General features: G+C 41.6%; 1 protein-coding gene across 4 annotated transcripts in view; it reads right to left on the bottom strand.

Annotated features, from left to right (window-relative positions):
• Positions 1-14,728, bottom strand: part of PCSK5 (proprotein convertase subtilisin/kexin type 5) — a 461,872-nt gene that overhangs the window by 91,381 nt on the left and 355,763 nt on the right. For all 4 annotated transcript variants that reach the window (XM_047699471.1, XM_047699474.1, XM_047699473.1 and 1 more), the window contains exons 22-23: positions 9,951-10,087; positions 3,950-4,156 (exon numbers count right to left, since the gene is read on the bottom strand). In XM_047699471.1, the coding sequence (XP_047555427.1) occupies positions 3,950-4,156; positions 9,951-10,087 (344 nt within the window). The remainder of the gene's footprint in view (positions 1-3,949; positions 4,157-9,950; positions 10,088-14,728) is intronic.

Genomic DNA, 14,728 nt, shown 5'->3' with positions numbered 1-14,728 from the left:
GTTTACTCTTTAAAAACCTATATTATTTGAATTCCTGGGTTGACCCTGAATTTTTCTTCCCTCTTCTCCGTTTTCTACTTTAACTTTTTATTTTAGTTCTACTGTCTCAGTGATTTTAAAGTTTTTAAAAAAGATTTTACTTATTCAGTTGAGAGAGAGAGAACAAGCAGGGGTGGGGCAGAGGTACAGGGAGTGAGAGAGAGAAGCAGATTCCCCACTGAGCAGGGAGCCTGATGGAGGGTTTGATCCCAGGTCCTGGAGATTGTGACCCGAGCTGAAGGCAGATGCCTAACTGACTGAGCCACCCAGGTGCCCCACTATAGTTGCTTTTAAAGATTTATTTATTTGAGACAGAGAGAGCCCCCCACCCCCGCCACTCATCTGTATGCATAAATTGGGGGAGGGCAGAGGGAGAGAATCTCAGACTCTCCACTGAGCATGAAGCCCAGTGTGGGGCTTGATCTCATTATCCATGAGATCATGACTTGAACCAAAACCTACAGTCTGATGCCTAATCACCTGAGCCACCCAGGTGTCCCCTCCCCCTTTCTTCTATAATTAAAAAAAAAAATTTCCAGGATCACATTTTTATTTTCTGAGTATTTCTTAATGTATTTTTTAAATTATGTGTTTCAGGTATACAGTATAATTTGATATCTGTATATACCGCAAAGTGACCACCCTCAAAATCCAGTTACCATCCATCACCCTATAGTTGACTCCCTTCAGCCCTTTCTCCCAGCCCACACCCTCTTCTCTCTGGTAACCATTAGTCTGTTCTCTGTATCTATCAGTTTTGTTTTGTTTCTTAGATTCTACATATGAGTGAAGTCATATGGTATTTGTCTTTCTCCTGATTTATTCCACTAGCGTAATACCCTCATGGCCCATCCATATTATAAATGGCAACATTTTATTCTTTTTTTTTAATGGTTCAACTTTATCCCTTCATCTACTGGTGAACATTTAGCTATTTTCAGGTTTTTGGCTATTGTAAATGCCATAATGAACACAGGGATGAGTATATCTTTTCAAATTTGTGTTTTCTTGTTTTTTGGATAAAAACCCAGTAGTGTTGTAACTGGATCATGTGGTAGTTTTATTCTTAATTTTTTGAGGAATATCCATATGTTTTCCACAGGGACTACATCAAATTACACCCCCACTAACAGTGTATGAGGGTTTCCTCTTCTTTGCATTCTCTCTAACACTTGTGATTTCTTGTCTTTTGATAATAGCCATTCTAATGGGTATGAGGTGGTATCTCATTGTGGTTTTGATTTGTGTTTCCCTAAAAACTAGTGATGCTGAACATCTTTTCATGTGCTCATTGACCATCAGTTTGTCTTCTTTAGATGAGTCTTTAATCCATTTTTAGTTAATTTTTGTGTATGGTACAATGAAGTGGTCCACATTCATTCTTTTGCATGTAGCTCACCAGTTCTCTTGGCACCATTTATCGAAAAGACTCTTTTCTCCTTTGTATGTTCTTGGTTCTTTCTTCGTAATCAATTGTCCATATATGCATGGGTCTATTTCTGGGCTCTCAGTTCTGTTCTATCAACTTACATGTCTATTTTCTTTTTCTTTTTTTGGTGTGTCAGCACCATATTGTTTTGAATACTATAGCTTTGTAGTATAGTTTGAAGTAAGGGAACATGATATCTCCAGCTTGTTCTTCTTTCTCAAGATAGCTCTAGCTATATAGTATCTTTTGAATGGTGAATTTAGTCCATTTACATATAAAGTAATTATTGTAAGTATATACTTACTGTCATTTTGATAATTGTCTCCTGGCTGTTTTTGAAGTTCCTCTCTGTTTCTTTTTCCTCTCTCTTCCCTTGTGGTCTGGTGGCCTTCTTTAGTGTTATGTTTAGATTCCTTCCTCATTTTCTTTTGAATATTTACTATGGTCTTTTTCCTTTGTGGTTACCATGAGGTCCACATATAATATCCCATGTATATAAGAGGTTTTTTAAAGTTGACAGCATCTTAATTTTGAACACATTCCAAATCTCCACATTTTATAATTTCAATGACATATATTACATCTTTTAATTTTATGCATCCATAATTATTTTAATTTTAATTAATTTTACTATTTTTGTATTTTAACCTTAAATTTGCTTTGTAAGTGATAGATCTACTCTTCACTACCTTTATCATGTATTTACCTTTTCCAGTAAGAGTAATACTTTCATATGTTTTCATATTATTAGTGTTTTTTCTTTTTAGTTTAGAGAAATCTCCTTACCGTTTCTTGTGAAGCTGTTTTAGTGGTAATGATCTCCTTTAGAGTTTGCTTATCTGGAAAACTCCTAACCTCTCCTTTATTCCGAATGATAACCTTTGCAAGTAGATAGTTTTTGGTTGGAAATTTTTTTCTTTCACCACTTTGAATCTGCTACTCCCTTCTGGCCTATAAAATTTCTGCTGACAAATTTTCTAATAGGCATATGAGTTTTCTTTGTACATTAAATAAATTGTTTTTCTGCACCTCTTTTTAGATTCTCTCTCTTAACTCTTACCATTTTAATTATGTATCTTGGTGTGGTTCTCTTTGGGTTCATCTTATTTGGAATTCTCTGGGATTCCTGGGCCTAGATGTCTGTTTTCTTCCCCAGGTTAGAGAAGTTTCTAACCATTATTTCTTTGAATATTTTTTCTGTGTCTTCTTGTGTATCTCTCTCTTTTTAAAAAGGATTATTATTTATTTTACAGCGAGAGAGTGCAAGTGAGTTGGGAGAGGAGCAAAGAGGGAGAAGGAGAGAGAATCTGAAGCAGACTCCCCACTCATCACAGAGCCTGATCTCATGACTGTGAGATCATGACCTCAGCCAAAACCAAGAGTTCGGTGCTTCTCTGACTGAGTCACCTAGGTTCCCCTTGATGTGTCTCTTTTATCTTTAGTTTTAGAGGTGCTCTTTATCTAGTTCTCAGGTCCTTTTTGGAGGAAAATTATTCTGCATGTAGCCATAAAATTATAGTGTCTGTAGGGAGAGATGAGTTCAAAGTCTATTTACACTCCCACCCTGAATCCCCCTTCTAATCTCTTTCCATTAATTTAATAGATTGGATCAGATTGGTACAAACAGAGTAAGTTGGGCTATATGCCATGCAACTAGTTTTGACATCAAGAAGTTCCATTTCTGGGAATATGGAATTGGGTATATAAGTGAACAGACTCTGTCTTATTAAATCTGCCTTCCCAAATTATTTTTTCAAGATTTAAATCCTATACTACATTAGTGAACATAAAGCAGAAAAAGGAATGAATGTCTTAATTATTCTAGAAACATCTTGGAGCTCTTTTTAGCACCAGACCAGGCATAATTCTTATACAGAGCAGAGAAAATCTGTAGCATTCTTACATGGAAAAGAATAAAAAATTTAAGTCCTATTTTTTAATCTTCTTCCCATGTAAGATACGAAATTGGGCCGTAGCAATAACACATATGATTTATAGGACATTTCATATTTTCAAGTAGCTTTAGGTAAGCTTATTCTCTTCGGCTTCTCACAGCAACCATCTCGGTGCAATGTTCACCCTTTCCCACACGAAGAATAAAAGGCATAGAGAAATTAGACTGATTTTGTGCAGGGTCTCATAACTAGTAATAGGAAAGGACAAAATTGTTGGTCAGGACCTTCAAATTCTGATTTGATTTTCTCTCCATTATACCCCACCCACAAACCCTTGATTCAATATCCATGTCTCTGTGATCAGCTGCATTCTGTGTCTCTGGAATGTGTCTGAAGAGACCCAGAGAAAGGTGTGTGGAGGAAGAGGGAGGAGCAGCCATCAGTGTCCCCACTGGACATACAGTCACACAAAGTCATCCCAGGTGCCAATATTAAAGCCAGGAGGTCAATTCAAATCTCAGAGCCATCCAGAGGTAGAGCTCCTCATGCTGCCTCCTGGTATAAGACTGGCCCAGAGCAGCCTTACCTTGTCCACACTCCAACTTCTGGCAGGTGTGGTTGCTGGGCACTATGAAGTAGCCATCCATGCATCGTGTGCAGATGTGTGCACTGTGACAAAGTTCACAGTTGTCTGAGCAGGGCAGGCAGGTGTGCCCCTCGGCGGGATAGTGGCCTGCTGGGCAGCTCTCCCAACACTCCCCCTGATAAAGGAAGCGCTCCTGGCCATGCTTATCTGAACAGATGGAGGGGCAACAAAAAAGAAAAATGTACAAAATTAACTGTGAAACTAATGTAACCTAAGATTAAAATTTTTTAAAAAAATATTTTATTTATTTGACAGACAGAGATCACAAGTAGGCAGAGAGGCAGGCAGAGAGAGAGGGGGAAGCAGGCTTCCTGCTGAACTAAGAGCCCGATGTGGGGCTCGATTCTAGGACCCTGAGATCATGACTTGAGCTGAAGGCAGAGGCTTAACCCACTGAGCCACCCAGGCACCCAAAAAAATTTTTCTTTAAAGATTTTATTTATTTATTTGACAGACAGAGATCACACGTAGACAGAGAGAGGGGAAGGGAAGCAGGCCCCCTGCTGAGCAGAGAGCCTGATGCGGGGCTCGATCCCAGGACCCTGGGATCATGACCTGAGCTGAAGGCAGAGGCTTTAACCCACTGAGCCACCCGAGTGCCCCATTTTAAAAGAAAGATGTAACTGAGTATTTTGGCTGCTAGGGGACCAGGAGTATAAGAATGCATTTAATGAAAAGTTCAAGATCTATATGCTTATGGTCGAGAAGTTTTCATTGCAGGGAATAATTTTTGAGTATTTTGTACATTTGAGTGAGTCGGAACTACCATCCAGGATGTCATTGCAAAAGCAGAAGCCACGCTCTGTGAGTAACTATGAATCAGAAAGTGTTTAACTTTCCCAAGGGTTCCTTTTGGTTTCTGTGGAGGGTCTCAGACTTGGGAGCTATGGGGCTCCTATGAGAATAAACAAATGCTTCCTGATAGAACGGTTTCTGTGAGAGTCCCGACTTTTAGAATGATTTTGAATTCAGTTATCAAAATCACACACTCGTATTAACCGTCCCAAAGTCTGAATTTTTGCATGGTTGCCAGTTCCTACGATGACAGTGTAGGAGGACAATCACCTTTTTGACTCCTTAAATGGATTTTTGGGAGTCCTGAGCTTCTGTCAACATTGGAGTCTACATGGAAAGAATTAGCAGTATGTCTAATACGAGACTACGGGAAGTTGCTTTTGGAGGGAATAGAAAATTAGAACCAATTATAAACTCACACTGAGTGACAAAGGGTTAGAATCAGTTTATATACACATAAAACAAGATGAACTAAATGTGCCTGGAGGTCCCCTGCCCTCGCCCTCCTGGAGTTTTTGTTTATGCTGAGTGTGTGTAGGGATCTGTCTTCTCTGGATTAAGTCTCCCATATGCTCCTGCTTCTGCAGAACAGCTGACCTGTGTTTCCCAAAATAACCGGGGTTAGTGTTCACTTGTGATATTCTACGTGGAGATCCAGAACCATTGACCTTCAAGGTGCAAGGCTGCTGAATCTGTGGATAGAGATATCACTCACCCCATGTTGCAAGAGCAGAATCTTAACATCAGTGTAATAGTCCTTGCCAGCATTCAAGTATTTCTGTGTCCCTAAACCTGGCACTCTTAGATGATCTAACCCGGTGTTTGTCTTAACTAAATCCCTAGTTCAAATCCAGTTTAAAAATCACACCCTTGGATTATGAGCCCTGAAGCTACCTCTTTAGTGTTTGTGATTTCCAACCGGAAGTCTGCTGGTTCCCATGGGACAAAGGCAATAAAGAGGACTTCCCTGGGGGAGTGCAACAAAGTGTCAGCCCTCTCCAAGTTTGAGTTGGAAGAACATTCTCCTCTAAGGGAAGAAGAGTGTTTGGGAGGATGTCATGTGCATTTGGGGATTGATAGGGAGCCCAAACCCCTGACCTGGTAGAATGTGGAATCTTGACACCACAAAAGGGCGAACATTCCAAGCTATGTTCTTCTCAGACACCTTATGAAACCCTAGCAAACCCCATTTCTACCAAGACTCATTCAGAAAAGATCCTGTTTTTCAGAAGGCCATACTTCTGAGATATAGTTAGGAAGATCTGAGGAGAACAGTGAGAAGTTATTCCCTCCTCCATTCAGCCATTGCTGTAGGGTGTAGACGGATCCCCTACACCCTCACATGACATCACCTCAGGATCCAGAGGCTTGGGGACAGCTTGGCATATACCAAGTTCTAAATATGTATTTGTTGTAGGAATGATCGAGTAGCTAAGTGCATTAATATTTAGCAATATTCCCATTTTTCTAATGTAACCGACTGGATCAATAATCTAAAAATAAAAATTAACAGTGATGGGTTTCAATACCAGAGGAAATGTTCTCCAATCCCATTTGTATTGTTCAGACATGGCTTTGTTATTTGAACCACTTTGGGTATTGCCATTTGAGCTAAAAAAAAAAAACAAAACAAACAGATTTGGATGGTCTTGGTATTTAAAATACACGGACCCTGTAAAGGAGTTAACTTAGATGCCTTGATCATGGGCAGATTTTCCCACAGGTTTGGTCTAGAATTACCCCAAGATGTGCTCAAATTTCTAATAGCCTGGGTAGTATGGCAGCTCACTTAGTTTTCACTGGTAATTTGATGTCCTACGGATTTAAATTACCATGCATACATTTTTGGCTACTTGACTAGAGTCTCAGAATTTAAATTATTGTGACAACATGTAGGAGAAGCTGGTTCTAGTAACAGAAGGGCTGATATTTTTGTTAGGTGCAAACCTTTCATGTGATAATATGAGACAAGAGTGAAAGTGCAAGAAACTCCGAGATTGGCTTTCATTTATACTTAAGAGCAATTAGCTGTTTCCAGAGCAGATAATTTCATTAGAAGAGAATGTGGACTCATGTGAAGACGACTGAGGGAACCCCTGGGTGGCTCAGTCAGTTAAGTGTTCACCTTCAGGGTGCTGGGTCCTGGGATTGAGTTTCACGATGCACTCCCTGCTCAGTGGGGCGTCTGCTTCTCCCTCCTCTCTGCACCTACCCCCTGCTCATGCTCGCTCTCTCTCTCAAAGAAATAAATAAAATCATAATCTTAAAAAAAAAAAGGCTGAGAGATTCTGAAAATAAACTTTATAAAGTTTACTTCAACATTTTTCTTACTGTAGCTGTTGCATGATTGGTCGAATTTAGTTTTGGGTTCAATTTCATAGAGGACAAATCTGGACAAGAACATTAGAGGGAATCTTCACTCCCAGGGCTGGAGGTCTGTATTTCCAAAAAGGATTCAGACCTAAATCTTAACAAAATTACGATTAACCAAAGGCGAAATTTCTGTGAACTCCTGGGAGGCACTCATGTGTAGGCGGCACCCTGTAGCCAGAGGATTTCAGCCTTTTAATTTTTTTTAATGATTTTATTTATGTATTTATCTGAAAGAAAGAGAGAGAGAGAGCAAGCAAGGGGAGGAGCAGAGAGGGAGGGAGAGGGAGGGAGAGGAAGGGGGGAAGAATTTCAAGCAGACTCTGTGCCCAACGTGGAGCCTGTCACAGGGCTTGAGCCCACAACTCCCCGAGATCATGACCTGAGCCAAAACCAAGAGTTGGAGGCCCAACTGACTGAGCCACCTAAGCATCCCTCAGTATCAAAGCCTGTTGATATGGAACTGCCTCAGGTCAGGGATCCCTTGTCTTTACCACTGTTTCCCGTATTGGCAGTGCTCAGATATGTCCTAGGGACAACATGCTCTGCAGAGGAGGGAAATCAGAGTCCACTCAACAATGCCCCCTCTGGCAAGGCTTTCCCGCTCACTAGAGCTGAAGGTGATGTTTCTTCTCTGACTTGTGGTAGGATTCCTTCCTTCCTTTGGTCTTTAATATTTTCTTGTGTTTATAATCCATTATTAGCACAGATCCCTCTGTTAGGCTGTCAACTCCTTGAAGGCAAGCATCATACAATCATTTATTGTCTTGTCCCATGACCACTATGTGTAGTAACTTCCACAGGTGAACTTTTATTAAGATAGAGAGTAAACATAGACTTTTAAACAAAAAATAGAGAAGTGTCAAAGCATCTTTTGTGTGGATTGGCCCAAGTAACTGTAGGATGCGTAGAACATTCTAGACATTTGTTCAGTATTCAAGGGAATCCTTAATTTTGGACTATGTATGAAGAGTCAGTGTGTTTTTAATGTGAAAGGGAATTTTTTAGATGCTGTCTTGCCTATGTGTCACCCCCAGCCCCATTTTTTTTTAAATTAACAAGGAGAGACTCAAAGAGGTGAAGAAATGTCTTCTAGTTCATTAGTCACAAAGCAGGAACTAGAACTAGAACTAGAACTAGAACCCAGTTCTATCCTGGTTGTTGGTACTGACCTGCTACTGAACCATTCATTTATTCAGTTATACTGTGCATGCTGCGTGCTGTCCCAGTGCTCAAAGCTAGTGCTCAGGTAGAAACCATTCACTGCTTTTATAGGACATAGAGTCTTATGGACAAGATAGCTATCGAGATTGAGGATGCCTGTAAAGGGGTAAGCAGAAGCTCCAAGGATGCACATATAGAAAGGTCCCATCCGAGACAAGGAAATTGGGACATCCCTCATTGAGGAAATGATGTTGACACCCACAAAATAAATTGAGGTTAGGCAGATAACAAGTGAGGAAAATCTCCAGTGAAGTCTTTGAACAGCTAGGGAAATTAGCATGCCCACAGGAGTAAGTAGGTATAAACAATAACAGTGGTGGTAGTAGTGGTGATAGTAAGGGTAGTATTTAGTATTTATTGAGTACTTCATTTGTGTCCAGCCCTGTTTAAGTGCTTTGTTATTTTATCTCATTTAACCTCATTTTATTTTCATAATCTTAAAAGTAGAAAGCCATTATCACCATCTTATAGATGAGGAAGGAAACAGAAGGAGCAGACCAGAGAGAAAATTTGACATAGACCTACCTTGTTTACATGACAAACACAAAGAAACAATTTTAGTTTACACAAAGAAATGTGTTATCTCCCATTTTCCTACAAATGCATGATATTCTCAATTCAGTCTTCATTTTTCTTGGTTATATTAATAAAGATAAATAGTTCTCTTCCACCAGGAAAAAAAACAACATGTGAGCATGATGGTGGTGGTAATTGATGGCCTTGGGATCAGTGAGACAATAGGGAGTGGTGGGGAGAGCAGCCTCCTCTGATCTCCTGTCAGTCATTTGGGGAATGTAGGCCAAGTGGTGCCCAGTGTTATGCTCCAAGTTTTCAGAGAAAACAAACCAAAACAAAACCAAATAAAACAAAACAAACTAAGGTTTTCTTTGAAATTTCCCAATTTTTAAATTTGGCTGAAATGTTAAAAGGTCAAATAAAATACAAATCTGGCCCACATGAGGTAAAAGTGGGGGACAGACATATGAGGGGAAGTTGGAAAGGAGTCAAGGGTCAAACTGCAGAGGACCTTTGATATCATGAAATATAATCCAATGACAGCAGAAACTTGAACTGTTAAAGCTGAGACAAAACAATATTTTTGTTGAAAAAATTCCTTTGTTCCTACAGTAGGACTCTGACAACTTCTCAATAAAATAGCTCAGGGCTGAGGAGACCTTGACCCAGCCTCTATTTCAATATTTCTCTTGAAGACTGAATGTGTCTCCCTTAACATCCTCACTTTTCACTTTCACCGCAACAAATCTTAGCTTTCCTGACGGTCTCATGTCTGACATCATGTCTGAATGACCTTTCTCCTTCTCCGGAAAGACATGTCTTAGCTTCTCTCTCATCTCCTTAGGGACAGTGAGTCTGTGTCTACGATAATGTGAATTCGTTTCCTGACAAGAAGCAGAAACTTCAAGGTTGTATGCACTCCCCAGCGAATAGCTTTCTGAGATCAACCCCTTGTCCCCAGAGTGGAAGCTTCTGAGTCAAACCAGGGGGAGAACAGGTTTAAAGAAAGGAAGAAGAGAGCAGCCAGACTTCTCACCTACTCCACAGGAAGTACAGTTGGAAGGCTCATTTCCTTGGCATTCTTGGCAGGTGTGGTGGCATAGATGACATTGGTTCTGAAATTCAAATTTCCCGGAGGGACATTTGAAAACGCAGCGGCCATTGTCAAAAGTCCTAGAGGAAGAGCAGAATTCAGAGTTTGTAAGGGTGACTTTCTGGAACGGCTCTAAGTATGAGAACATGTGGTATTCATGTTTCACTGCACAGACTTGGTTTCATTGTTCCAGAAACAAGGGGGATGCCTGGGATTGATCATCTTAGAACATGGGGAATATTAGTCACGTACCCATCCTTGGCCCAAGGTTTGGACCCAACAGCAGGCATGCCAGAAACTGGCTCAGGATGCAGTCCCAAGTCTGGTTCCAAATAAGCTAACCAGTGCCTGCAGGGATTAAACCCATACTGTGGGCCCCAGCCAAACACAGTCAACAGTCACATGGAGGTCTTTAAAATTTCAAGACACTAAATGGGCCTCTGCATCCAGAGGCCTTGGAGAAAATACTCTTCCTTTAGTTATCAGCATGTGCACACTTTATAAGGGAAATGCCAACATCAAGGGCTCTCAAAGGGGTAGAATGAAGCATGGTCCCGTAGCTTACGTGCTACTTATAAACTGGATCTATGCACAAGGCAAAGTAATGGATAAACTCTGATTTTGTGCACCATTTTTGTAAGGGCTTCCTGATGCCTAATGTACCAGCTTTTTTTTCATCTTGTTTGCAAACACCTACATGAGCACCACGAATGAGTTAGAATGGGGGCTTCTAAAACCTTTGATTTTATACACATAAAATACATATCATAATGTCACTGTTGATATTTTCATAGTTTTGCTTCTTTTCTTCCTTCGCAAAGTAATCCCAAGAGCAAACAGGATGAAGTAAATTGTATCCAAAAATTTTGCTCAGAAAAATACGAAATGTTTAGCAAGGGCAAGAGTCAGATAGGTAATGCGGATTGACGAAGTGAGCCGCGGGGCTCGCCCCCGGTTTCTAAATCAGTAAGTCTTTGGGGGAGAGAGCTGAGAATTTGTATTTGTTAAGTTCCTGGGCAATGCTCATGCTGCTGGTCTAGGGAACACAGTTTGAGAGCTGCTGTTCTGCCTTCTGCTCACTGGTAGTATGGATGACTGTGGAATTTGCTAAATGAGTCCTAAGTTAACACAGGTGGTGTCCAATTGGATCAGTTCAAGTTTCTTCACAGCAGTAGTTACTGTCTCAGTTGTGAGGTTAACTCACCATGCAGCACACACTTATCCCCGTTGGTATAACATTAGCATCCTCACCGGAGAGAGTGGAGGGCCTGTCAGCAAAGGTAGGGCTCCTTTCTCCCTCTGCTGCCTTTCTCCCCCTACCATGCCAGACCTCCCATGGAAGGGCAGGCATAGGCCTGGGGTGCACTGGCGTGTCTAAATCCCACTGTTTCCACAGCTAGAGCCAGCCTTGAGCCGGGGATGGGCCATTTCAGTCACAGGGTTGTGGAGGTTGGCAGGGGAGCAAGGCAACCTGAGTAGGGTGTTGCTTGACATCTTCCATCTCGTCTCCACACCCTGAAAGTCTGTGTCACTTGCATCTGTTGGCAACAGTGGGATTAACACCAACATGATAAGACAGACAGCTACCTCGTTCTTGCATTCTCTGCCCTTTGGTTTCTGGTCACCATACTGAGCACTGCTGGAGTGAACAAGGCCTGTGGCCCACTGCAGGGCATGGAGTCCCAGCCCTGAGCAGACACAAATGCACATCTGGTTGTCTGTGTCAAAACAGATCCCCTGTGCCATGGTGTCTGATGAGAAGGCTGCGCTCCCAGCCCAGACTTTTAGTTGATGGCACTAATGCCGACTGGGAATATCCCAGCCCAACCCCAGCTCTGGCATCTGAGCTAGATTTTTTAAGGAATCATTTGGATGTGACTAGTTAAAAACCCAAAACCTCCCTTTAAGAAAAACTGTGTAAGAGCTTTCTGAGGTTTTTAAACAAGGAAGCTGCTAGATACTCTGCAGAAGGGAGAATGGGAATGTTTATTAGTGAGGGTTCTTTTTTTTTTTTCCTTCTAAATTCAGTTGCAAAGGGAATGAAAAGTATGTCATCATTTTTGCCTTTTATCGAAAGAGCTGATGAACTTATTTAGGGGGAAATAATTTCTCTTGGGAGGAGTGATCTAATACTCTTCAATGATGGGAACCATTTAGAAGCATCCAGAAAGTGGGGGCAGCAGACTTGGGGGGGGTGAAGCCGAGGGTGTAATACTTTCATGTTAATATATGCATGGGGCAGCCTTTCTGACTTGAGTGCTTAATTTTAAGAAAGTACCAAGCACATAATGGTGCTTTAAACCACCTCCCTTCATATCTACTCTAAGGAAAGCGAAGGTGAAGTACAGTTTTTTGTAAGATTGTGATTCTTTCTAGAGATCAAAACAGAGAAGGAAAACAGTCATGTTTAGGTAAAGGCACTGAATTACACCGTCTCCTGCACGCCCATCCCCCTCAAGGAAAACTGCTAAGGAACTTGAGAAAAGAACCAGCTCAGGTGGGTCAGATTTCCACTGACACTAACAAATTTTCCCTAGTGGAGAACAGATAACCTTGCTCTGGGCTCCGTGGGGCTGAAGACAATTTCTTGTAAAGCCAACTCAAGTCCTTTCTAGGACCGCCTGTCCCCCACTCTGGATGTCTGAGAAAACTGGGCAAGCTAATCTCTGCAGGGAAGGCATTTCTTCCCCAACTCATGTGTCCTTTTAGCCTTTTCATAATCAGCGAACCATTCCAGGTCCAACAGGGCTTATGGAAAGGAAGAAGTCGGCAGAACCGAGTGTTAGTGAGCTGGGCAGAGGTCATGTTCTCCATATTGGCACTACATTTTCCGACATCCGGGGTGTGTGTGTGTGTGAGAGATACAAACTAGAAGAGATAAGACGGTAAATCAGGGTTAGTGGATCCTCTGCTGATTGTTGGTTTGGCCCAAGTATGTCATCACAAGGGCATTTAATGTACTTTCTTGGTACTTTAATTTTTTTTTCTTATATTGTAAGATTATATTTTTATTACTTGAGAGGGAGAGAGGGAGAGAAAGTGAACAGGGGCGAGGGGCAGAGGGAGAGGGAGATAATGTTAAAGCAAAATGAAATCTGGCAAGAAGTCTCTCTGCGCCCCCCACCCCTGCCAAATTCATTGAAACAGATCAAATAAAGCATTTGAGGTTGGGTAAGAACAGAGGGAACTTTTAATGTTTTTAATTGGTTCATTGACTCTATGACTCCTTCAGAACTGGGTTGAAAAGCCAGCTTGGGCCAGAAGGACCAGGAGGGCCATGAGGGCCATAGTACTGAGGGCTCTACATGTTAGATAGCAGTGCCAAAGGAGGCTCTTTCTGCCTCCAAGTTTTCAATCCTCTCTAAGGAGCTAAGCCCAAGAGTTAATGGAAATGTAAAGAGAGAACTAGAATACAGAGAGAGGGCTTCCTAAAGTTTGGTTTTCTGTAAAGCAAGTTTGGGGTTATGTTATTTTTAAAAACTTTACTAAGGAAAAAAAAAATAAATATATATAAAATAAACACATATACAAGACATAAAAGTACCCTTTCCTCTGTATTCATCTCTCAGCTGCAACAGTTTCACTGCATGGCCAATCTTATTTATATCCCCATTGGTTTACTTCCCTCCCATATCATTTTGAAGCAAGCCTATAACTTAAATATGAATACTTCTTTCCTAGATAAAAACTCCTTTGGGGGGTGCCTGCGTGGCTCATTCAGGCATCTGTCTTCAGCTCAGGTCACAATCTCAGGGTCCTGCCTCAGGCGCCCTGCTCAGTGGGGAGTCTGCTTCTCGTAGTCCCTCTGCTCCTCCCTCCTGCTCATGTCTTCTCTTTCTCTCTCAAATAAGTAAATAAAAAATCTTAAAAAAAAAAAAACAACAAACATCTTTAGGGATGATTTTTTTTCTGCCAGGACTAGAGATATCTAAAAGCTTAAGACCAGGAAGAAACTCAGACAGACCAACTGTCCTGGGTATTCTGTTTCTCTCCTTACCCTTGCCTCAGATCCATTTTTTGTCATTATTTGTCCTGCCATGTCCTGGAAGTGTGCCAACTAGACCCTACCTCCCCAGGCTCACTCCTCCCATTTGTAAGTGGTGTTTCCCACTGGCCTCCACTTAATTCTAGACAAGAGAAATCACCAGCAGATCTATAGGTGGGAGGAGAGAGAGATTGGGGGTATTTATTCCCCCCCTGGAGCTGTAACTCTGCTTCCTCCTTCCATGGTTCTGGAGTGGCTGTGTCCCCTACAGCCCTACTTTCTATCAAGCTAGCCTCCCCCTCCCCACCCCCCAGGGTTGCAGCTTTTGCTTCAGGTCTAGAGTGTTAAAGCTGGTCCCTGAGCACTTCACCAACTCTTGACTTTGACCTCCTGAACTACCTGTGAGAATTCGTGGACCTAACTCAGAGCTGGACATAGAGCAGGTGCTCAAGACCATCTTGAAGGGATCTGATTCCACTCAAGAAAATTCTTTGGAAGATACTTAAGAAAAATACTTTTTGTCTTTTAAGAACAACTCAGTCAACATCAACATCTTTCCAAATAGTTTTTCTCTCCTCATCGTCTCAACCCTGTTCTAGCAAAATGCAGATTAAAAAAAGTCAGGTACTGCCTTCGGCTCAGGTCATGATCTCAGGGTCCTGGGATCGAGTCCCGCATCGGGCTCTCTGCTCAGCAGGGAGCCTGCTTCCCTCTCTCTCTCTTGGCCTGCCTCTCT

Source organism: Lutra lutra, chromosome 13 (genome assembly GCF_902655055.1).
Source record: "Lutra lutra chromosome 13, mLutLut1.2, whole genome shotgun sequence".
Taxonomy (NCBI): Eukaryota; Metazoa; Chordata; class Mammalia; order Carnivora; family Mustelidae; genus Lutra; species Lutra lutra.
Note: the sequence above shows the minus strand (reverse complement) of the source record. Positions and strands in the feature narration are given on the sequence as shown.